Below are 23326 nucleotides of genomic sequence, written 5' to 3' on the forward strand. Positions count from 1 at the left end.
TTTATTGCAGCTATTTTTTTCTCTTTGTTAAGATGAACTGTAATGAATAATTATAAAGAAAAAAATTACAAAGTTTTTTTCAAGTATTCATCGAACAAGAATACTGATAATGTAGCGTCGTTATCAGAGAGAAGAGTTTTCAAATCATTGGTGTGTCCTGACAATGTTCTTACGGTTTCAGCTTGAGACTCCATGAACTTTTCTTCCATGTAATGAGCCACTGAAGCATCGAACTTTGGATGATGTCCAGCTTGTTCATTTATACGAATAGCTTCTTTGGCCATTTGTTTTTCGGTGTCCAAAGCTTTGGCCAAGCTGCTCAACTCTGAAACCTCAACCACGCGGTGTTCTTTGCCCTGAAATTTAGTAATCATGCAATTAATTTATTGAATAGGCGATCGAGTTGATAAAGTTCTGAATAAATAAATACATTTTTCTCGAATCTTGGGGCCTGATTGAAGTTCATTTTACCACCGCGTTTGGTGATGAATTTAATAACATCAATGGCATTGTCCCAAGCTCTATCAGACAATTTCCGGTAAAGCCCTTTGAATCCTTCACGGTTTACTCCATAATTACCGAAGTGCGTTGACATAAGTAAGTACTCGAAACTTGTTTCAATGTTTGCGTTGGCGTATTTTTGCAAATCAACCAACAATTGATCAATTCCTCCATACTTTGCGTTACAATTAGCCATCATTCCATCTATTCGAATAAATTACTCATGTATATTCAAATAAATAAATATAAATAATAATAATAACAAATTATTACCAGTAAGTGGACGAGAATTACAAGCAGCTTCAATATCATTGTAACAAAATTCACCAGAGCAAACGCTTATCAAAAGCACTCCAATTAGTACTCCAAACTTCATCATGATTCCTAAGTAAAAAAAAATAACAACCAATAAAATTAATTATTTATTACAATTACAATTGACTTGATTTTATTTTTACCATCTAGTCAATCAAAAAAACAATGATAGATATATTTTTATCAATGATTCATCAAGAAAAATAGCTCATGTCTTTTATCATGAACAAAAGTTTAAATAAATAAATCTGCGCATTAAGTGAGCAAAGTGCTGGTATTCAAACAATCAGCTGATGTCAACTTACCAATACAATAATTAAATTTAAATTACGATGACCAATACTTACAATTGTTTAAAGATAATCGCAACAATAAATTCAATTGAGTAAATTATTTGGTTCAGACGCTTTTACTGACGAATTACGACTGAATTTGCTGTCCTTCCTCACGAGTTGCCTTTGAGATTCGAGAACCGACAGCGCTTGCTTCATAAACTCGATGTATCTAGACCACGCATGCGCTGATATTATTTATCTATATTATCTGCACATATATATAGATATACACACATATAAATTGATGTGTATTGTACAGTTTATACAGAGTTACATACGACGTTACTTGCAGACATCAGACATTACTGTGGAGACCGTTGTTACTTTGAGATAATAATCATCGCGCTTTGTTTATCAAGTGGCCAATGGCCAACTAATTCTGCTCAGCTCATTGATATTTGTTGCCTGAAATTTAGTAACGAAGAGCCTTCTATACCAGTGTGTATAAAGGTTCCTTCGACATCAGAAGAGAAGAGAAGAGAAAGGAGATACTTGGAAAAAAAAAACTAAAAAATACCTTTTGAAATTATCGCCATTTGGTATACTCTTAAACTACCAACAAGTTATTGCGACTAATTCGTAACTGCGTTATAATTAATATTTGAATTGTCATCATGAAGGTTTTATGTGCTTTTATTGTTGCACTAGGTTGCATTGGTGCATCCTTTGGTGATGGAATAATGAAATGTGAGTATTTTCTTTTAATTATTTTTTTTATTTAAATATCAATATCAATTATAATTATGAATATCAAATTGACTTTTATTTTCTTTTAATTCTAGGAAAAAATTTCTAATGACTCATGATCATACTATTTTATTTTATTATATTTATTTATTTTATAAGAATTTTATTTACTGACTAGGTGGTTTTGTTTTATTTATGCGATTATTTTGCAATTGATCTTAATGCAATTGGGTTAGCAAAGTATAGTACGCTAACAATAATTAACATTCTTTATTTTATTATTTTATTTTATTTATTCAAATTTATATTTTCATTGCAACAGATAAATTAATAATCGCAAGTGATGACAATAAAAAAATAATAATAATTGTCTTTCTCGAATTGATAACAATGAGATAGGAAATGGCATTTATTGTTCTTTGTAATGCGAAAGTCATCGCAAATAAAATATATTCTGAATAAATATATGAGTAATAAAATTTAAAAATAACAATCAATTAGACAAAAAACTTTTAGCTCTCTATTAATGATAAAAACTAAATTACTTTTGGTCAGATTAAAAAGATATGGAGATTAATTGATAATACATTATGACGATCAAACAAAAGAATATTAATCCCGCTAAAAATTAAAAATTATAATTAATTTACCTACTGATTAATAAATCAGTTGTTTGCTTTTATCTTTCTTTTTTTTTTAACTTTCGCGCTTTAATTATAAACAATAAAAATTACACTCGTTATATAAAACCCGGGTTTGTTTTTTAATTACAATGGCCTGTTTGATTATCAATAAAATTAATCTAAGTGATATCATTTTTTTTTACAAGTGGGCGTTAATTTCTAACAACATAAAACTCCAAAGGTCATAAAGCTTATCAAATTTTACGTTATTTGTTCATAATTATTTATAAATTATCTTCATACAATTAAAAAATACTTAGTAATAAAATATATAAATTCAAATGATAAAGAATATCTATACAATTACGTATTACATCCTTTAGACTTTTTATTACTCATGGTTGAGTCAATAGTCATAATAATAATTCACTATGTCGCCCTTAGTTATTCATTTAGATGATAATGATTCTTTAGTCATTAATGACAATAATAGCCAGACAATACAGCAGACCAACAATGAAATTAAATAATAAATGTATTATTTATTTATAGGTACATTAAGACCAGGAGATTTTCCCTTCGAATGGCGTGACATGGTTGATCCATGTATCAAAGAACTAGAAGCTCAAGTTAAAACAGAAATAGAGGCTTCTATGACTTACTTAGCTATGGTATAATAAATATTTATTATTTAAATAGTTAATTATCAAATCGATCGCGGTTGCGTTTTTATTGTACTGGAGTACTGGACATGACGTCTGGTACTAGACCGCATGATGCGAAGGTTTGCCTGGGACTTACCAATCAGCATTGTCTACAATATATATGTATTTATTATATATTATGGATTGATTGATGTCGAGTCTTTAAATTTTACAAACGATACTTATATAGTCGCACTAGTCTTGTAAATTTCCTGCGGCTAAAGTAGAGTCATTTTTTTTTTTTATTTAAATAGTAAACTTTCTTTAACATCTCGACGAAATAATTACCGGTTATACATAATCACTTTTAATTATTTAATTTTATAAATGATAATAAATATAAAATTTTATGTTAGGGTGCTCACTTCTCTCAAGATACAGTCAATCGTCCAGGATTTGCATCATTTTTCTTCGACAGCGCAAAAGAAGAACGTGAACATGCTATAAAAATAATCGAGTACTTGTTGATGCGTGGACAACTGACCAGTGACGCAAGCAAACTTCTTAAATTCCCACTGGTGAGTTACTAAAATAGACATATATATTTTTATTTGTAATGGCAATGTATTTTTGTACATCCTCATTAATAAGTAAAGTTATTGCTATTGAAATGAGTAATACTGAGCTTGTTTGTCAGTCTATTATTCAATTGTCATTATCATTATTACAAATTGAACTAAATCTTTTCCTGCCTTCTGTCTGTTTAATAGAAACCAATTGCCGAGGAATGGATTAATGGAGTAAAAGCTCTTACTGAAGCGCTTCGTTTGGAGACACGTGTCACTCGCAGTATCAGGAAAATAATCGAAATATGTGAAAAGCCGGCTGATAACTTCAATGATTATCATGTAAGATCATGTCATAGTTTATCGAACTTCTTTTTGACCTAATTGACATGCAATTAAAGGATGTCTTATCTAATAATATTCATTATTTTTTTTATTTTCTACATCTTAGCTCGTGGACTGGTTGACTGGAGACTTCTTAGAAGAGCAGTACAAAGGCCAACGTGACCTCGCTGGCAAGATTTCAACACTCGACAAGATGATGGATAGCCATGGTCCACTGGGTGAATTCTTGTTTGACAAGAAATTATTGAATGGAGAGTTGTAAATTCCATTCAGTCAATTAATATTAATTGATATCAATTAATATACTTAATTAAAAAAAAAAGAACAATTTTAATATTTAGTAGATCATACGTAATTATATACTATAATTATTCTTTGTAATTTTTCCTTTAATTTTTTTTTTATAAAAATATTATCTGTAAAAATATATTTGTTGAGTATGTATGATCAAAGTTTATGATGTAATTACTGTATAATCATTGTCTAATTTACGAATGTATATCATTCTTTAATAAAAAATAATTCTATCATAAATTTATAGTATTAAATTTTATTTGTTAGGTTTAATTACCTTGTTTTTTTCTTATCGTATTTACTTAATTTTAATTACAATTAATGACAGGTTAAGAAATTAAATAAATAGTAATTAGTTTTAATAAGATTTATTTGAAGTATTTATTAATCTACTTCTTGGATTTCTTTTCAGTTTTTTTGGAGTCTTTAGCTGCTGGTGCTCCTTTTTTAGATTTCTTCGTTGCTTTCTTCAATCGGTAGAAAGCATCCGTTCTGAATTTGTTGCGCATTTGGCGCGCCTTCCTCAATTTGAAACGATCGAAATCGCTGAGCGTCAATCGCTAAATAACAAAGACGTATTTATAAATAAATTTGTTATTTAAAGAGTCATAGTTATTTATAAAGAATCGCGACAATCAACTGATGCGCGTTATACCTTCGCTTTAGCAGCGGCTTTTTTAGCCCAAACAGTTTCGCTCCATTTTTTGTCTAGATCGGCGGCTTCCCAGGCCTTACGGACAACGCGGGTTGATCCAGTAAATGGGAATTTCAACTGGAATTTGGTGAGATGAAGTTCGCTCAATCTCATTTGACCCCTTGGGATTTTTGACTGAGGTCCATCGACTAAAACCTTAAAAAAAACAAAGGCTAAGTTAATTATTTTGAATTTTTAAAATAATAAATGTATATATTTTATATTTTTTATGTCAGATAATGTTTTTGGCATCAGTAATACATCAGCCGGCAATTCCTATCAAGAACAAAGGTTCATCATGAATTTAATTAATTATAAATGAATCTATAATTATTATTGATAATTAAAAATATAAATTATAAATTTCTTACTCTGTTTTGGTCAATAACGTCCACAATTGTGACCAATTTTCCCTGGTTGGGGCCATCATTCACAAGGCACACACGGCCTGTCTGCACAAATCGTTCAAACGGCTGTAAAAAAAATCAATTAATTAATTAATTAAAATATATCCATACATACAATAGCATATATATATTTATTCATCACTTAAAGCAACCGTACAAGAAACTACAGACGCCAATCCTAACCTCGTTAAAATTCAACTTACAAAAAAAAATTTTTTCAAACTTTGCGCCCGAAAATTCAATTAAAAATTAGAAGTTTAAATTTAAATAATAATTACAATTATTTATTTTATTATATAATTGATATAAATATCAAATATAAATACAACGCAATTTTCTACCATGTGCTCGTGTCACGGCTGCAACATTAACGCAGGTTACAAAACTCAATGTACAAATTTACCCTCAGAGAAATTATTTTTACTACACTAATAATCACGGCCTAATTCTATGATTAATTTTTTATAAAAAACTAATTATTTGAACGATTAAATTATTAAAAATGACTAAAAAAATATCGTATACGTACCATAGTTTGCTGGTTCGCGATGGAAAAGGACCACGAGAGCTCTCGCAGCAGGCAACTCCGACAAGCGCGCCATCTTTGTTCAAAATAACAATTTCAAATATTCAAATTTTCGTAATTTCCCTCAAAGAAATAACTTTTGCTTATTATATATTTTTTATAAATTTTCCATTACTCTGGTTTAAATTATTTCAAATTTTTAATTAAACTTTAAATGTTTTTTTTCAACCACCAGCTTCCGGAACCGGAAGCCCATCAATAGCAGGTGCACTAATTTTCCGCCAATGAACATGGACACAATTTAATGCTGTTCTTTACATATAAACAGCACCAAATATTTTCTCTCCTTTTTTAATAGACATATTTATGTATATACATACATTGACACATACGTATACAATAAATGTGTGAGTCGCGTATGAACAAATAAAAATCGCCGGTGAATATTTCATAGCCGGTTAGTGGTTTAGTGTAAACTCCTTACACCATTAGTTATATTAACATAAAATATAAATTTATGTATTTATAAACAAATACTATATAAATAATGCTGTAATTACAGTATACTGTCAGTAAATACTATTGGGTAATAATTTATAAAAATTTATAAATCACGTGGTAAAAATAATTTAAAAATCCGTAACGTCATATATCTATACATATATATACGTATATTTTTATGATTTAAACATGAATAAAATGAGAAAGTTTAATTCATCAATTGACATAATACCGCTACAGGGAGTAAGTAACGAAGATATTATGAATCCAATGGGTAATAAAAATCAAATGGATGATCAAATGCGCATACAACGCGATCCTCAAATAATATCTCGCGTACAAATGGTAATTTTATATATCATTTTATTTATAACCTAACATTTTAGCGTTGGCATTTGTTTTAATTTTTAAATATTATATTTACTTTGTAGAAAAAAAACAATTAGTTTGAATGTACCCGACATCAGACAAATTTAAAATTATAAATAAATAGAGTAAATAATTTAAAAAATAATATTCATAGAAAATGCACTTATTAATTTTAAAATTTAAAAATTTTATTTTATCAATTATTTACTCTATTTATCAGTAATTAAAAATTTGTCTGGTGTCTGCTACATTCACATCCATAAAAAAACACTTTAGTGAATGTTTTTATTTATTATTGTTGTTGTTTTTTTTTTTTTTAGTACTTATATGAAAATGAAGATAAGGTTTATATTGATGTTAATGAAATGGCTGATAGCTTGCAAAGAAAATATCGCGATTACCGCACAAAAAAACGCTCAGCATTCCGAGCTTTGGTGCGTCGTGCCTACGATGAGATTACCGAGAGTTTTTCAAAGAAATCTGACTCGTTATCACGACAAGACGATTATGACGATGAAGTTGAGATAGAGGTACATATATATCATGGTTTTGTTTAATAAAAAAGTGTAGATGAGTAAACGAGTATCAACAGTAACCTGAGCACTTGTTTATTGTATTTAGTTATTGCACTGTATGAAAAATGTAAGAACTGAAAGTATTGGTGATGTTAATTTTTGAGGTTTGCTTATTTTATTTTAGTCAGACACGCCGGGAAACGATACGTTGGGCAGAGAACTTATAAAAATGTATAAGAAGTCGGTTGATGAGATGAATGGAAATTCCAGTGACAAAGAATTGATTGACATCAGCAGTGATGATGATTCGGAAAAAATAGAAGACATTGCTCCGGAAAAAAGTCAACAGTTTGCTGTGAGTGCGCAATCTTCGACTAAGTCAGCATCGAAAAGCTCAGCTGGCACTAAGCAAAAGTCTGCAAAGTCAGAGCGAAACGAAGCTAAGAAAGAAGAAGTTAATCATCAAAAAGTAATTATTTATATTTGTAGTTGTGTTTATGGAAGATGTAGATAATTAATAATTTACTGTTGTGATTTTACAGCCTGTAGATCCTGTAGCGCCGGAGGCCAAGCCATCAGTGTCAGATAAATCAAGGAAACGGCCACGAGAAAAAACAGTTGATGGAAGTCCTGTGGGGATATTGAAGAAAAAGAAAGAAAGTACGGTGCAAGTGGAGACTAGAATAAAGTTCTCAGATATTGGCGGTAACAAAAAGGTACTGGAAGATGTCTGTAGATTATTAGTCCATATAAAGCATCCTGAGATATTCAAACAACTGGGAATATCACCGCCAAGAGGATTTTTGCTTCACGGTCCGCCAGGATGTGGGAAATCACTGATGGCCCATGCTATCGCTGGTGAATTAGACATTCCTTTGATAAAAGTTGCAGCACCTGAATTAGTGGGTGGTGTTTCTGGAGAAAGTGAATCTCGTATTAGAGAATTGTTTGAACGTGCAGTAGCAACAGCACCTTGTGTATTATTTTTAGATGAAATAGACGCTATGGCGCCACATCGTGCTACTGCACAAAAAGAAATGGAACGGCGTATGGTTGCTCAACTACTTACCTGTCTCGATGACTTGGGTTCTAAGGAAAATGGCGATAAAGTCCTGGTACTGGGTGCTACTAATCGACCAGAATCAATGGATCCAGCTTTAAGACGAGCTGGTAGATTTGATCGTGAAGTATCACTTGGTATTCCTGATAAAGAATCACGTATCTGTATATTAAAAGTTCATGCTGCCAAATTAACTTTAGCTCCAGATGTAGATATCACGACAATAGCATCCCTCACTCCGGGATTCGTTGGCGCAGATCTGGTGGCACTTTTGCGAGAAGCTGCTGTTGCTGCTGTTGACAGAGTTTTCAAAGCTCTTAAAAATAAAAGCAAAGTTGAAGAGCCGGATAATTCAGCGGCTGAAAAATCAACCGATAAGCCGGTTGATCCACCAGCTGAAAAAGAAATTGAGAAACCTGCTGATAAGCCAGCTGATAAAGAAGCTGATAAACCAGTTAATGAAGCAGATGTTTTGGATACAGAACAAGACAATAATAAAATGACAGTTTCACCTGTTGAGGCAGAAACTGAACCTGATAAAGATAATCAAACTACTGCAACTCCTTCAGAAATAATTACACCTGATGAAGTAAATATGTCATCACCAGTTAATAATATTGTGGACGCAACTCTACCTCTAGCTAACGGAAGTATAACAACTGACAAACCAAAAACACCAGAACCAATTAATTCAAACTTTGGTGACTTGGAAGATTTATTGCAATTACTCCATAATAAAAATCCATTGTCACCAGAAAGTTTAGCCGATTTGCGAATAGAAAATGCTGATTTTGAAGTTGCTTATCGTTCTGTTCAACCTTCATCAAAACGTGAAGGTTTTGCTACAGTACCTGATGTTACTTGGGATGATATTGGATCCTTGAAAGAAATAAGGGAGGAATTACAAATGGCGATACTTGCACCAGTAAAACATTCCGATAATTTTGCTGCCTTTGGTCTGATGGCACCCACGGGAGTTCTACTCTGTGGTCCACCCGGATGTGGAAAAACTTTATTGGCCAAAGCCATAGCCAATGAAGCGGAAGTTAATTTCATTTCTGTTAAAGGGCCAGAGCTGCTGAATATGTATGTGGGTGAAAGCGAGAAAGCTGTCCGACAATGTTTCATTAGAGCTAGAAATTCAGCGCCATGTGTGATATTTTTCGATGAACTCGATGCACTCTGTCCAAAAAGAACAGAAGGCGACAGTTCAGCCACATCCCGTGTTGTCAATCAAGTACTTACCGAAATGGACGGTATTGAGGGTAGAAAAGGCGTTTACTTGATGGCTGCTACCAACAGACCAGACATCATTGACCCCGCCGTCATGAGACCCGGTAGATTTGATAAAATTCTTTACGTCGGTCTCCCGACCCCACTTGACAGAGTTGACATTTTAAAAGCTTTGACTAAGGTATTAAAAATTAATTATCTATAAAAATTAATTTAATTTTTATAAACTTATATTTAAATTATTTTTGTCTTAGAATGGAACACGGCCAAAGTTTGCGGATGACGTTGATCTTGATGCCATTGGAAGAAGTGAAAATTGTGACGGATACACTGGAGCTGATTTAGCTTCTTTAGTAAGAGAGGCTGGTATTGAGGCATTAAGAGAATCAATGACTAATGATTCTGGACTTACTCAAGTTTCAATGAGACACTTTAATTCTGCATTCAATAAAATTCGTCCTTCAGTGCATGAAAAGGTTTATTATTTTTTATAAAATATACAATAATAATCTCACAAATATTACAGCTATCAGAGCAAGGCCGCCTCAATACTAAAGTCCCAAAAAAAATTTTAATTTAAAAATAGACTTCAGTATTGAGGGAATCTTGCTCTGATGAAGCGAACTAGTCCTCGCCTAAGCTCAGATGCAATTAAATTTTTAAAAAAATCTAAACCATCGTCTAATTTATTTATTTTAAATTACAGGAAGTCAAGCATTACGAAAAGTTACAAAAACTCTATGGTATTAAGAAACCATTAGTAGAACCGACGCCAATGGAAACTCCAGTTGATACACCAATGATAGATTCATCGATGGAGGCCATGGAAACGTGAAAATAAGTTTTGTCTTAAAACTGTACATCATTTATTATTATTATTTTTATTATTATTATTATTATTATTAATATTATTTTTCTTTAACAATATTAGTTTTTTGACGTTTCACAAAATATTCATCTTACATTTATTATATAATTAATGCTTATTCATTAAAATTTTTTACATAAAAAAAAAAACGTTAAGATTATATCACATATGTGTGCGACTTAAGCACGGTAGAAAGCTGAATGATGTGTTTGAACACTGTATTGATGAAAAACAACAAAAAAAAAAAAAAGAAAAAAAATAAACGACAAAAAAAGTGTTTTTTATGGTGCCGATAGCGTTTGCTTGAGTTTATTTAATTTAAGCGGCAATAAATTTGCTAGATCTTTACAAACATTCAATTCTGTTTTCATAAACTCCGCGGCTTGAGGGTGAGTATTGCAGTAGTTGACAAAAAAGTTGTAGGCGTTGATGCTGTTCATAATATTTTCAATTTGGGCATTTTTGTCGGGAGTTATTAATTTATTGTAGAGAGTCCCGAGGTGAAAGTAAGCGAACAATGCAGGACGAACCATTTCCTCGGGAAATTCTTTGGGTGGCGGTGATGACTCGGACTCTTTAAGTGAATCTAGAAAACTTTGGTAATATTTAATTGCTGATCTACTCAATTGATTTATTTTAGTCAAAGCGTGTGGTGTAGGCCGATCATCAGAGCTACGGAGTTTGTCTAATTTAATATCCAGTATCGCGGAATAAGTTTCGCCGAGTTCGATCCAAAGCTGCCGACATTCAGACTGATAATAACGTGGATTCAATTCTTTAATAACATGTTCGAGTATATCCACTCTTCGTTTGTGCATTTTAGCCTGACGGTCTTCATTCTCCTCGAAAAATGTCAGATATTTGTAAGCCTGGGACATGTCCTGCATGATGTGGACGTAATCCGACGCATGGGTCTCCAAAGCATAGAATTTTTTAGCTTGATCCAGCCATTGCTGAACATTGAGAAACACTTTCTTAGCATCATTGAAGTCTAGTAAATATTGATCAGTTATTTGTTCAGCGATCGACTGAATCGGTTCTTCAAGTTTCTTAAACTTCATGCTCTCGAGCGTTTCAATGTCCACCGAATCTTCAGCTTTGTTGTCGTCTTTGGGAGCTTTTTCATCGTCAATGTTGTCAGCAAGTTCAATCAAGCGATCTCGCGACATACTCATCAATAAAATTCCATACTTGGCCCAGCATCTGGCTACATCAGCACTCCGATGACGAAACTGCTCCCATTTAGCGGCTTTAAGTTCTTCATTACTATTTTCACCAACATCATCAACCAAAGAGTTCTCGTATAGTTTCAAAATATGCGAAGCTGCTGCTAGATGATGACGTGCTTGCGAAAAATGTTTGCGCTCCATAAAAAACTGGGACAATGTCGCTGCATTTAGAGCCCAATCAATGTAATCAAGATCGTCTAGCTCCAGCTGCCTCTGCAGAGTCATGTGACAGTAGAAGGCAGCACGCTGATGGTCTTTACAAATACCGTAAATCTGTGCAATGTAATACAGAGTAAGTGTATGTAATTTTTCTAAAACATTTTTAGGTGTCGGTTCTTCGCTGTTGTCGATACCAAATAATTCAGACATACCCCGGGGTTCACATGCCGGGTCAATGCTCTTGAAATCCTGGTAAACTTTTTCGGATTTTTCAACAAATGCTTTAGACTTTTCATACTCACTCCATTGAAACCAAATAATTCCCAGCTGATTGAAAGCGCTGAGAGAAGGCAGAATACACTCAGGTTCCAACTCATGGCCCTTCAATATTTCAATTGAACGCATCAAGTTTTCCTCGGCATCTTTCAATTCCTCGTTGTCAATTAAAATAATTCCTATATTCAACCAAACTATTGACAGCATCGCTATTATATTTATGTCTTGCTCGACAGAATTATTTATCACATTTTCAAGCTTCATTTGCATTTCTTTCAATATACTCACGGCTTTATTTTTAGTTTGACAATCAGGTCCCTCGGGATTATCATCTTGCGGTTCGTCAAGTAATTTTCTAACCTTTAAATACTTTTCTCTTAGGTCATCAACTATTTCTTTATTAACACTCACCATTTTTTAAATCACAAACTCAATTAAATTTTTAATAATTAAGTAAAACAATTAATAGATTATTGGTAATTTGAATTTAACAACAAAAAGTTTTTTAAAAACTCGAGTATTTGTTTTTTTATATTAATTTTGTCTAAGGAGTTGTCAAAGTTTTTTTTTTTCACATGAAAACTTGACGCACGCGCATTTTTTATGACACAATAAAATTTATCAGCAAATAAATTTAAAAAAAAATAGTGAAATATTATTTTTATTATTATTAAAATTTATAATAATATTTAAAATTCTGCTGTCAAATTTATAAATTTACAAATTCAAAATTAATGGGAACGAAAATCGCACTAAGAATTTGAATCTTTACGCGCGTAAATTTTCAAATTATTTTTTCAAATAAATACATCATTTATTTATAAAAAGTAATTAAAAATGTCTGATGTCTACTATATATTTTGCAATATCATATTTTATTTATTATATACAGACGGTGGTTTTATCAAATAATGAAATTTATCAAAAAATCATTCATTTCAGTATAAATAACATTTTTAGCTGTCACAGGTGCTTGTATCTATATATTATACTAAATGTTACCCGCCCGCTTTGCTGGGCATTTTGTCATATTAGATGACTTTATATTTTATTTTGATTATTGATATCAATATCCTAGCATTAACCGTTCAAACATTCGTAAATATACGTATTCTCTCGCACTTTCCTATGTAAAAAAAAGTTGTAAGTGGTAAAACAGGTAGGAGTAAATTGTCAATATATAGAAAATTTTTAATTATATCGTCGTTGATTTTCGTAACTAATATTCATTTTAAATATTAATATTGAAGATCTTATTATTAGGTCGTCGCAAATCACCAAAGAGGTTGACTATTATAAAAAAAAGTTTATAACTCCATTTCTTTTCTCGTCCCTGATTAATCCTTCAGCACCCGCGTTAGAACACCGTAAAACATTACCCGCGTGATGAGAAAAAGTCTCACGCTTCGGCGCATCGTAAATTTTAAGTCAAATAAAACAAAAATATTATGCACTTTCCCGATTATGACGTAATTATAATTTATTTGAATATTTCGCTTGTTTTTATTTTTAAATTTTCTATAATGTACTTGTTTTTTAATTTTTAATTTTGTAAGTAATGACAGACTTAACGGCTGAAAAAAACGGCGGTGATTGCCGAAAAGATTCGGAACTGCCCGAACTGAGCCAAACCGTCTTAATTTTTATGCCTTACTTTACTCGCGTGATGAGAAAAAGTCTCATTGCTTTTTAAAATAAATCTTTTAAAAATATTTTTTATGTTCGAAATAATTTTTAAATTTCAAAATCATAAGAAGCATAAAATTTCATTAAGATAAAAAAAATTTCACTAGGTCATTCCATTTGAAATTACTTTGAAAAAAATATTTGAAGGCAAGTGTGAGAAAAAAAATCATAGCGCGGGTGCTGAAGGGTTAAACAAAACGATTCACTCAATGTTAAATGTAGATCTATATAGTATTAAAATTGAATCATTTCTTGACATTTCTTTCAATCAGGGGTATCGTAGGTTCTATTTATTTCAAATATTGTCTGTAAGCCTCTTGACCGCGTAGTTTTTTTGTAAAAATCTTGTTAGTTGACAGCATTATCATTATAATAATTACCTATATGTCGAAACAAGTAGATTGCCACACATTTAAATGTAATGGAAAACTAATGACCTGATTCGGTATTTAAATGAGAATAAAGACATTAAATTCATTTTGTAATTAACGTAGATTGTGTTTAAAAGAAAAAAAATAATTCAATTTAAAACATAGCATATATATATATTTTAATATTTATTGATAAAAATTATAAGTTATCACATTTTATTGAAACATCTCCAAAATGTGAAACTCAACATGTTAACAAATTATATATAAATTTTTATAATGGATTAATGAAAGTTGACCATAATTAGTGAATATTAACTAATTTGTAGTGAGAAGTATGTCAGATATTGGAAATAATGATGTACTTTTCACTGCAATTAGCGAATTTTCACGAATTCGTTTTATCGGTCCATAGGTAGCGTATTGTTTTGACATTCACCAGTACTTCCGATTTGCTCATCGTCAATCAGACACTCAAAACCTTCACAACATGGTGCTGAACCCGTAAAACGACTACACTGTAATGTTTAAAAAATAAAATACATATGAGTATTTAAGAATAAGCGTATCTTGTGAAAAAATGGACATACATATTCTTACATGCTGATTATTACTGATTAAGAAATATGATTTTATATGTCAAGCTATGGTCATAATTTAATTAAGCGCATGATATAATAATCATCACCCAATAAAACTATATAAACATATGTTCAGTAAAAAAATGATTTCGTAAAATTTTATAGAATTTTTTATAATTTCATTTTGCTCTTGAAAGTAATCAGTATATAAAATTAAAAAAAAAAAATTTTTCTGAGTGAAATCAAACTTTATAGTATTCACTCAAGACCAGGATTCTACATTGACTATTTTTATAATATATTTGAAAATATAAATGATAATATTTTAGAAAATATAGTTATGATTTGTAACTTACGTCTTCACCTGCCTCGACACATTGGTTTTCTTCGTCGAAGGCAAAAGTGACCACAGCCAACAGACCAACAGCAAACAGAATCAGTAAAAATCTTAGAGACATCTTTTAATTTTCGCTTGAAATATCGAACTGGTAATAAAAATAATCAGTCTAAAGAATTTTTCAAGCGCAATTTATTTTGAATAATTAAATATTAATTAATGCAAGATTGTCTACAATACATCAGTTTAACGAAAGATCAATCAATGAAAATAATTAGAAATTAATTGTTATAGATTTGTCACAAAAATGATATTTGAATCTTTGATTAAGAAAAATGATTCGATTCATGCTGAGTGTATATCTATATATCTATATATTACCAAATTCAAATTGTTTTAAATCGTTTCAAATCATTTTTTAAAATCAGGGATCACAAGATGCTTCAGTTATTTATCAATATTGGTTTTATAAAATACTTACCGAGAAACAATTGGTAAGTTGGTGTAATTTGTTAAAAAATAATAAGCGAGAAATTACAACTTTGAAAGTTTTTCATGAAGTGGTCAAGTTAAAAGACGATCTTTATATATGTATAGGGCATATGTATACCGTGTTGATCAGCCTTGAAAAAATTCCTTAACAAAAGGTATTGTTTTTCAAATGCTTATCAAAAATTCTTAATGATTTGGGTCCGAACCAATCAAATTCATCGGCGTGTCAACTTAATCTTAATGTGGTCTCCGATAAATACTAGACGAGTCGTGATATTCTTGTATGAGTCAGAAATCACAACAATAAATATTTTTTTTACGTTGTAGGGAAAAAAACAATAAGTTCGTTTTTTACTGAAGCCTTTTAAAAAAAATGTCATATTTTTTAAATTAATTTTAATCATATTTTTTTTTGTATAATTGCCCTGATTAAAAAAAATGATTAAAAAGTATTTAAAATGATTTGTTTTTTAATCATTTTAAATACTTTTTAATCCTTCAAATCATTTCTAATCCTGTCTCTTATGGACATTCAACGTGTGAAATCATTTTTAATCATTTTTTTTAATCAGGGTGCAATCAAATATGCTCATATTGGGTATTCATTACGACTCGTAATTTTCCCTCAAAAAATGATAAATAAATAAATAAAATAAAAAAAATTCCACACTATTTTTATTACTTAAACTTAACTATATTTTTTTAGTATCTCTTGCAATATTCTTTGTTGTAGCTCACGAAAAGTCGTGTGAATATGAATCATAGATCGTGTAAAAAATAATAAATAAAAATTACAAGTTAAACAATAAAAGTTTAAAAAATAATGAGTGGTAATGTAGCAGACATCAGACAAATTTAAAATTATTAATAAAAAAAGTAAATAATTAATAATACAAAATTAAAAAAAAAATGCGCATTTAAAAAATTTTGAAATTAATAAGTGCATTTTTTATAAATATTATTTTCTAAATTATTTACTCTATTTATTAATAATTTTAAATTCGTCTGATGTCTGCTACATCACCACTCATTATTTTTTAAACTTTTATTGTTTAACTTGTAATTTTTATTTATTATTATTTACACGACCTATGATTCATATTCACACGACTTTTCTTGAGCTAAAATAAAAAATTATAAATTTTTTTATTTATTTAAATTATAAATAAATAGAGTAAATAATTAATAATATAAAATTAAAAAAAAATGCGCATTTAAAAAATTTTGAAATTAATAAGTGCATTTTTTATAAATACTATTTTCTAAATTATTTACTCTATTTATTTATAATTTAAAATTTGCCTGATGTCTGCTACATTCACACTCGTAGACAATTGCGTTTTACCGTTTTTATAAACTTTTTTTTTGTAGTTTACACAAATAATGTTTTTATTCTAAATGTAGTAATGTAAAATAGCTGCAGAATTACGAAATCCCTAAAATAAAAATGATTCTTATTGAGGGCTGGTTTTAAAAATAGAATAAATGAATTATTTATCATGTTTCAGTAATAAAATAAAAATGTAAATATATCAATTACGACCCTAAAGAAGTCTTGAATCTTGTCGTACTGACGCTTGAGTTATTCTACTGGCTCTTGCATGATTATTGCGCAATTGTCCGAAAGACAGAGAATCCGGAAATCGTCGTTTTAAAATTTATTTACAAGATCTTATAAGAAGTCGATTTTTAAACTTTTCCTTTAATACTAGAAAAAAAAAATATGTCGGGATTCAAATTGAGTAGGATACTCAGCAGCGGCCTCGAAACCTAGAAAAATTGAATAAAACCAATAATCGCAATAATAATTACAGTATTTTCTAAAATTATTTAACAATGTGACCTATGACATCTTTTTTTCCTGTTTTCTAAAATAAATGCCTTAAATTTGTACAGCACTTGGGCCTTATGACGTCAAAGATGTCCTGTGATGGAAACAGGTACTCAAGATCATGAAAATCCACTAGCAACTGGTTTATTTTTCCTTTAATATGATATATATATATATATATATATATATATATATATATATATATATATATATATATATATATATTAAATTTACCCTTTAAAGTCTCTTTTAAAAAAAATCTGGGCGTCAGTTGGCCCCGCAAGCCAGCCCCAAAACTTGCCGCGGTTTTCGAGCTCGAAAATCCTATTGCAGGACCTAGATCTCGAAGCTTTTGCCGCCGAGTTAGAGAGACAAGGCTTTGGAAATAAAATTACGACTCTCTATGATGTCACAGCTGAATTAGCTGACCGTTATAAAGATCCACGAGTGCCCTATGTATCTCCATCTCCTAGGAACTGTTTACTCTATTAACTCTTATAACTCTGATATTCTATGGGATGTCTCTGGGATTTCCAGCGAATTTAACTGGAGATAATTCTGTTTTTTTTTTTTTACAACGATATCTCTAAACGAATAATTCGATTGAGACGGTTGAGGTTTTATCAAGTTCTAAAGCTGCTCAAAATTTGAATTCGATTTAACGAGTCGTTTTTGAGATATTTCAGAAAAAATAAAAAAAATTGTTTTTTTTAATTCTTTCGACAACGGTTTCTTTTGAACGAATGAACCGATTTTGATGGTTGATGTGGTATTCGACGCAGCTTATAAAGCTCTAGAGCTTAGTTCATTAAGGAATCAATCCATAGAGCACATTAAAAGTTATCCAAAAAATGAATTTTTGAAAAAATTTTATTTTTGGAATATCTCTGAACGAGCCCTACCGATCAAGCTCAATTTTCTTACAGCTTCAAGATATTGACAAGCTGCGTCGAATGACACTTCAAAGTTCAAAATCGGTTCATCCGTTCAAAAGATACAGGTATTTACATACGTACATACATACATACATACACTCGGACATCATCTTGAAATTAGTCAGAATAGCTTCCTAGAACCTCAAAACTTCGACATCTGATGAAAATTCGATTTTCGTAAATCGGACCGAAACCAATAACTTCCCGAATTTTTGAAAATTTACAATTTTCTTAGCGGGAAGTTAAAAAAAAAAATTAGAGTCCTAGACTCTCGACAGAACCATGTCGAGGGGTATGTAGAGGGGTTGGACTCTTTGGGTCCATCTGATATTTTTTTTCTCATATTTCCTTCTGGTTGTTATTCGAGGTGATTTCTGAGGCTCTTTCAATGGAAAATAATAGAAAATACCGGAAGAATAAAAAAATTAGGGTCCTAGACTCTCGACAGAACCATGTCGAGGGGTATGTAGAGGGGTTGGACACTTTGGGTCCATCTGATATTTTTTTTCTCATATTTCCTTCTGGTTGTTATTCGAGGTGATTTCTGAGGCTCTTTCGATGGAAAATAATAGAAAATACCGGAAGAATAAAAAAATTAGGGTCCTAGACTCTCGACAGAACTATGTCGAGGGGTATGTAGAGGGGTTGGACTCTTTGGGTCCATCTGATATTTTTTTTCTCATATTTCTTCTGGTTGTTATTCGAGGTGATTTCTGAGGCTCTTTCAATGGAAAAAGTCTAAGGTAAGTACATTTTTAAATAAAGTGTCAGGTTATTAAAAAATTTTCAAAAAATTTCTGTCAAAAGGAAATCAAACTTGTAATCTAGTAGGCGGCAAGAGAATTTTAGTTTCTCAAAATGGACTCGCTGGTTAATTTCTCATGATTGTCATTAAATTTCGCTATTTAGAAATGGGGACAATAATTAAAGTTGCAGTTTTTAAAAAAATCTGGTTCTGAAGTATAAATTTTCGACTCAGACTGAACTTAATTTCACTGCCGTGGTTAAATAAATTAAAAATAAATATTTTTATACAATTGGTTTAAATATATATCTATATGTATATTTTCACAGCGTATTAGAAACGATACATAATTTTACAATAAGGCAAAACATAAATCTTTTTATAACAATGTTAATACATTAATCGTATTAGAAAAATTAATAAGTAAAAATGAGGAATTTTTTTTATTTATATATTTATTATATTAGTTGCATTTTTTAATAATTAATATAAAAGAATTATAAATGTCTTTTAAATATTTTTTTCTTCATTAATTAACGATTACGAGGCATCACCTCAGACTTATTTGTTTTATTCACTTTTTTTTTATTTTCTCGCACTTAATTTATTATGTTCTTCGCAGTTTTTTAAAAACTTACAAAATATCTAATTAAAAAAAAAAATTAAATCAACAAAAAATATCAGTTTACATTTGTGCCACATAAATGTAAAACTAACTTTGATTTTTTTTCATTTTTCCTACACTTCCGCCAGAATAATAAATATTCTACCCCTATCTCTCATACAATTTATTTATTAATCAGCGGATTTTTTAATTATTCAAACAAGAGAACAAACCAATATTTACATAATACGTTCTCTCTTCATTATCTTTTACTCAATTCTCTTTTCAATAATAATTATAATTATAATAATAATTTTCAAATAAATATTTCACGATTGAGCATTTGCATTTTTTTAAAAAGAAAAAAACACTAGAAAAAATAAAAAATAAACAATAAATTTTAATTGCAAATGTTCTAGTCCATCGTGACAGCAAAGAATCAAAAATAAAAAGTACACTAGTAATAATAATTATAATAATTTTTTGTTAATATCTAAACACTTATACATCCTAGCCCTTAATTTTTAGGACAATTTGTATTATTACATTTTATTAAAAAAAAAATAATAAAACATTAAACTTAAGCGCAACCTCGCGTATTAATTGAACTTTTTTTTTATCAGATCATGAGTGTTCCAATAAAAAATTAATATGTAATAGTATTAATTTTCTTACAATAAAAATTACAGATGTCTACGCGCGGGTCTGCCCTTTGATGTTTTTTTCCCCGAACCGGATCAGTACCCTCGCGTAGAAAATCTCTTTTTAAAGTTACAATTAAATTTAAATATAATTTTTAATACATAAAAAAAAATTAGGAACAAAGTTTTAGTATAAAGATTAAACAAATAATTATTTTAAGTAAACGTAAATTAATTACATAATTAAATATTTAATAAGTGATAATTATAAATATTACTTATGTAAATGGCATTCAAATGTGTAATGAGACTGTTTTTTTTTTGTTTGTACGAACTAATTTCGTTTGGTAACGAAAATTCGGTACTATTAGGAACACTTGTTAGTTTGTTTAAAAATTTATATTTTAATTAACTGACTTAAGTTCATCTCTGTGACCAATAAATCATATTATACAATAGTTTATTTATTTATAAATCTGTTGTCACTTAGTAACGTTAAACTTTTATAATTTCGTCAAACGAGGCTCAATAATAATTAATATGCAAGTTAGTTTATATATTTTAATAAACTTGCTTGATAAATAGAAATTTTAATAATCTTTTTAATTATTTTCACTACATTTAAATATGTTAATTCTATTTTTCGATATTTTTTTTTAAATTACGTTTTAAATATTTTTTTTAGTTTTTATTTTTTTTAGACAATGTAGACAATTTATTAGCGATGCTCTTATTAATTACTGGCATTGCGTTTGATTAAAAACAGTATGAAAAGCTCGATCAAAGATAATCTAGTTTTTTTTTTATTTTTTTTAATTTATAAACACGATATTTGTGATAATTTTTTATGATAATATAAACATACGTCTCGCGTAAACGATTTAAAATTTTTTTTTAATGTTAAATGTTAATTACAATCTAAATGGAGCTCTCTGATCAATGGCCGTAGGTTTGGTTCCTTTGCGTGATGAGATTGGAAGAGCTGAGACTGAAGTATCTGAAGCTCCTGAAGGTTTGCGCGATAATTTTGACGCCGGTGGCAAGGGCGTTGATGAACCACTGGACGGTGTTCGTGTCCTAAGATAATTTCAGTATAATAATTAGCAATTTTTATAAATATTTATGTTATCTACACCAAGATAAACTACAGTTGACATTTAGACTCTTGACAATCACATTTTTCTACAAGCTATTTTTATAAGCATTTATTTATAAAGCAAACAATATAATCATTTTTAAATTTTAATTATTACTTTGAAAAATTATAATTTTAGTGCCAATTTTACTTTGACGACAACTCAGACAAATCATCGTACAGAGTTCGACAATTAGAGATCACTTATAAAATTTTTTGAATTCTGTGACTAAAAATTAGAGCGCGGATCGCTAGATTTCGTGACATAAAAATGATTATTTTGTAAATATTTTAACTATAAATGACAGATGCTAGTTACCTAGCATATTTAACAGCTGATGAATAGTTAGTTGCTGAACTGGTACAGACTGAGCTGCCCCTGATATATATTTATGAGAGTTAGTATTATTTTAAAGCAAAATAAAATAGATATTTAGATAAATAAACAGTGAGGGTAAGTACAAAAAATACAAATAATAGTAAAAGTCGGAGGTTGTTTTAAATAAAAATAATTTGATAATTTGAAAGCGGGTAAAAGAATTGTGCGGCCACTCTGTAAAACGGTGCTTTTTTTGGTTTTGGGAAAAATAATAATAATAACAGTGCAGTTTATGATGCAAGAAAAGAAAACGGACATGACAAACTAGCGACAGATCAGGCATACCCAGTGGAATCAGTTGAAATTGTAGAGTGGTTGCTTTGCGTGGAATGAGTTGAAAAATTACTCGTTGTAGATTGAGGAGATTTAATATCTGGTCCCACGTACACAGGAATCCGCGAGCGACTAAACCATCACCAGAGTTATAGAGAGCAAGACATTGGAAATGTTAATTGAAAGTGGTTTTAATTTTATTTTTATATATATATCAGAAATTAACCATTAGTTAAAGCAGCCTATTTTATTATTATCCCGACACCGTATTAAATAAATTATAACTCCCAGTTATATTAATTACGCTTTACCTATTTGGTGTTACGGCACCAGAAAGAGTTGGGATACTCGATGTTCTATAGATCGAACCAAGCCTAAAAAAATTTTTAGTTATGACTCTAGATCAGTTTGTTATATTTTTCAAATTTTTTTTCAATAAAATCCAGCGAACTGAATAATTAATTAAAATATTAAATAGTAGCAATAAAAAATTAATTATTTAATTTAAGGCTAAGATTATTTTTTTAATTTAAAAATTTTTAATATTTTATTATGCTAATTAATATAAATATAAATGTTGTGTTAATTTATTTTTAAAATTTTAAATGCGGTTGATAATGCAGTTAAATCTATTGCGCTGTCAATAAATCTGGAGCAATGCATATTAGTTTTTTTTATCTGTGAAATTTAAATGCAGGATTTTATTTATAAAAAATACAAGTATTTAACAACTTACCTAGATGGGACTCCACTGGCAGGACTTACGAGTCCAGTGGGAGTGCGAGGCCGAGATGTTGATGACCCGTTTACTGGAGGAATTAATTTTCTTCCAGAAATACTGTTGTGTCGACTTGACGTCGGCGTTGTTCCAGTTGTACCTAGTGTTCTACGTGGAATACGACTTGGAGTTCCGGATTCATCTGAACAAAATGAAGTATAAATAAAATGTCAAATAGTTAAATAAATATTTAATAAAATAAAATATAATTACCTGTACTATCTAATGATTGAGTTGAACCATATCGACTTGGTGGTTTACTACCTTGTCTTGATGCTGGTCTACTACTGGGTCTACTTGCTGGCCTCGATGCCGGTCGTGATGCTGGACGGCTAGATGGACGGCTACCACCTGATTCAAATTTAATTATACAGAATGTTTTAATAAATAT

The 23326-nt window shown here is 30.0% G+C and overlaps 6 protein-coding genes and 1 long non-coding RNA gene across 36 annotated transcripts in view; 2 read left to right on the plus strand and 5 right to left on the minus strand.

Moving 5' to 3' along the window:
• Nucleotides 1–30: 30 nt before the first annotated feature.
• LOC130668156 (uncharacterized) lies at nucleotides 31–1313 on the minus strand. Of its 2 annotated transcripts, none has more exons than XM_057470286.1 (4): nucleotides 1164–1313; nucleotides 775–885; nucleotides 431–705; nucleotides 31–356 (listed from the first exon to the last, which is right to left on the minus strand). In XM_057470286.1, exons 2-4 carry the CDS (start codon nucleotides 878–880, stop codon nucleotides 66–68), a joined length of 672 nt encoding a protein of 223 aa, XP_057326269.1. In that variant the 5' UTR covers nucleotides 881–885; nucleotides 1164–1313; the 3' UTR covers nucleotides 31–65. The 2 variants fall into 2 exon arrangements, with proteins under 2 accessions (XP_057326269.1, XP_057326270.1); XM_057470287.1 differs by having other exon boundaries at nucleotides 1122–1268.
• A 139-nt stretch (nucleotides 1314–1452) lies between these two features.
• On the plus strand, nucleotides 1453–4418 carry LOC130668157 (ferritin subunit). The gene is made up of 5 exons (XM_057470289.1): nucleotides 1453–1838; nucleotides 3014–3132; nucleotides 3522–3683; nucleotides 3876–4013; nucleotides 4123–4418. The coding sequence occupies exons 1-5, from the start codon at nucleotides 1766–1768 to the stop codon at nucleotides 4276–4278; spliced, it is 648 nt and encodes a 215-aa protein (XP_057326272.1). The 5' UTR covers nucleotides 1453–1765; the 3' UTR covers nucleotides 4279–4418.
• Nucleotides 4419–4662: 244 nt separating this feature from the next.
• Nucleotides 4663–6083, minus strand: LOC130668158 (60S ribosomal protein L14). Of its 2 annotated transcripts, none has more exons than XM_057470290.1 (4): nucleotides 5941–6083; nucleotides 5376–5477; nucleotides 4966–5160; nucleotides 4663–4870 (listed from the first exon to the last, which is right to left on the minus strand). In XM_057470290.1, the coding sequence occupies exons 1-4, from the start codon at nucleotides 5941–5943 to the stop codon at nucleotides 4700–4702; spliced, it is 471 nt and encodes a 156-aa protein (XP_057326273.1). In that variant the 5' UTR covers nucleotides 5944–6083; the 3' UTR covers nucleotides 4663–4699. The 2 variants fall into 2 exon arrangements, with proteins under 2 accessions (XP_057326273.1, XP_057326274.1); XM_057470291.1 differs by lacking the exon at nucleotides 5941–6083 and adding an exon at nucleotides 5753–5771.
• A 266-nt stretch (nucleotides 6084–6349) lies between these two features.
• Nucleotides 6350–10709, plus strand: LOC130668151 (nuclear valosin-containing protein-like). The gene is made up of 6 exons (XM_057470277.1): nucleotides 6350–6783; nucleotides 7128–7337; nucleotides 7507–7791; nucleotides 7865–9796; nucleotides 9870–10091; nucleotides 10322–10709. Exons 1-6 carry the CDS (start codon nucleotides 6628–6630, stop codon nucleotides 10448–10450), a joined length of 2934 nt encoding a protein of 977 aa, XP_057326260.1. The 5' UTR covers nucleotides 6350–6627; the 3' UTR covers nucleotides 10451–10709.
• Nucleotides 10710–10711: 2 nt separating this feature from the next.
• On the minus strand, nucleotides 10712–12733 carry LOC130668153 (KIF-binding protein). The gene has a single exon (XM_057470283.1). The coding sequence runs from the start codon at nucleotides 12559–12561 to the stop codon at nucleotides 10765–10767; it is 1797 nt and encodes a 598-aa protein (XP_057326266.1). The 5' UTR covers nucleotides 12562–12733; the 3' UTR covers nucleotides 10712–10764.
• Nucleotides 12734–14371: 1638 nt separating this feature from the next.
• LOC130668210 (uncharacterized) lies at nucleotides 14372–15758 on the minus strand. Its single transcript, XR_008989970.1, has 3 exons — nucleotides 15604–15758; nucleotides 15142–15270; nucleotides 14372–14722 (listed from the first exon to the last, which is right to left on the minus strand). It is a non-coding gene; the product is annotated as an uncharacterized LOC130668210 (long non-coding RNA).
• Nucleotides 15759–19583: 3825 nt separating this feature from the next.
• The window catches only part of LOC130667613 (microtubule-actin cross-linking factor 1), a 100158-nt gene continuing 96415 nt past the window's right edge, over nucleotides 19584–23326 (minus strand). For 25 of the 28 annotated variants that reach the window (XM_057469296.1, XM_057469324.1, XM_057469300.1 and 22 more), the window contains 5 exons: nucleotides 23149–23286; nucleotides 22894–23077; nucleotides 22170–22289; nucleotides 21825–21884; nucleotides 19584–21447 (listed from right to left, as the gene is read on the minus strand). In XM_057469296.1, coding sequence (XP_057325279.1) covers nucleotides 21282–21447; nucleotides 21825–21884; nucleotides 22170–22289; nucleotides 22894–23077; nucleotides 23149–23286 — 668 coding nt within the window. In that variant the 3' untranslated portion in view covers nucleotides 19584–21281. Of the gene's footprint in view, nucleotides 21448–21824; nucleotides 21885–22169; nucleotides 22290–22468; nucleotides 22532–22893; nucleotides 23078–23148; nucleotides 23287–23326 lie in introns of all 28 variants that reach the window. The other 3 variants (XM_057469304.1, XM_057469312.1, XM_057469315.1) reach the window with 3 other exon arrangements.

This window comes from Microplitis mediator, chromosome 5, assembly GCF_029852145.1.
Source record: "Microplitis mediator isolate UGA2020A chromosome 5, iyMicMedi2.1, whole genome shotgun sequence".
NCBI lineage: Eukaryota > Metazoa > Arthropoda > Insecta > Hymenoptera > Braconidae > Microplitis > Microplitis mediator.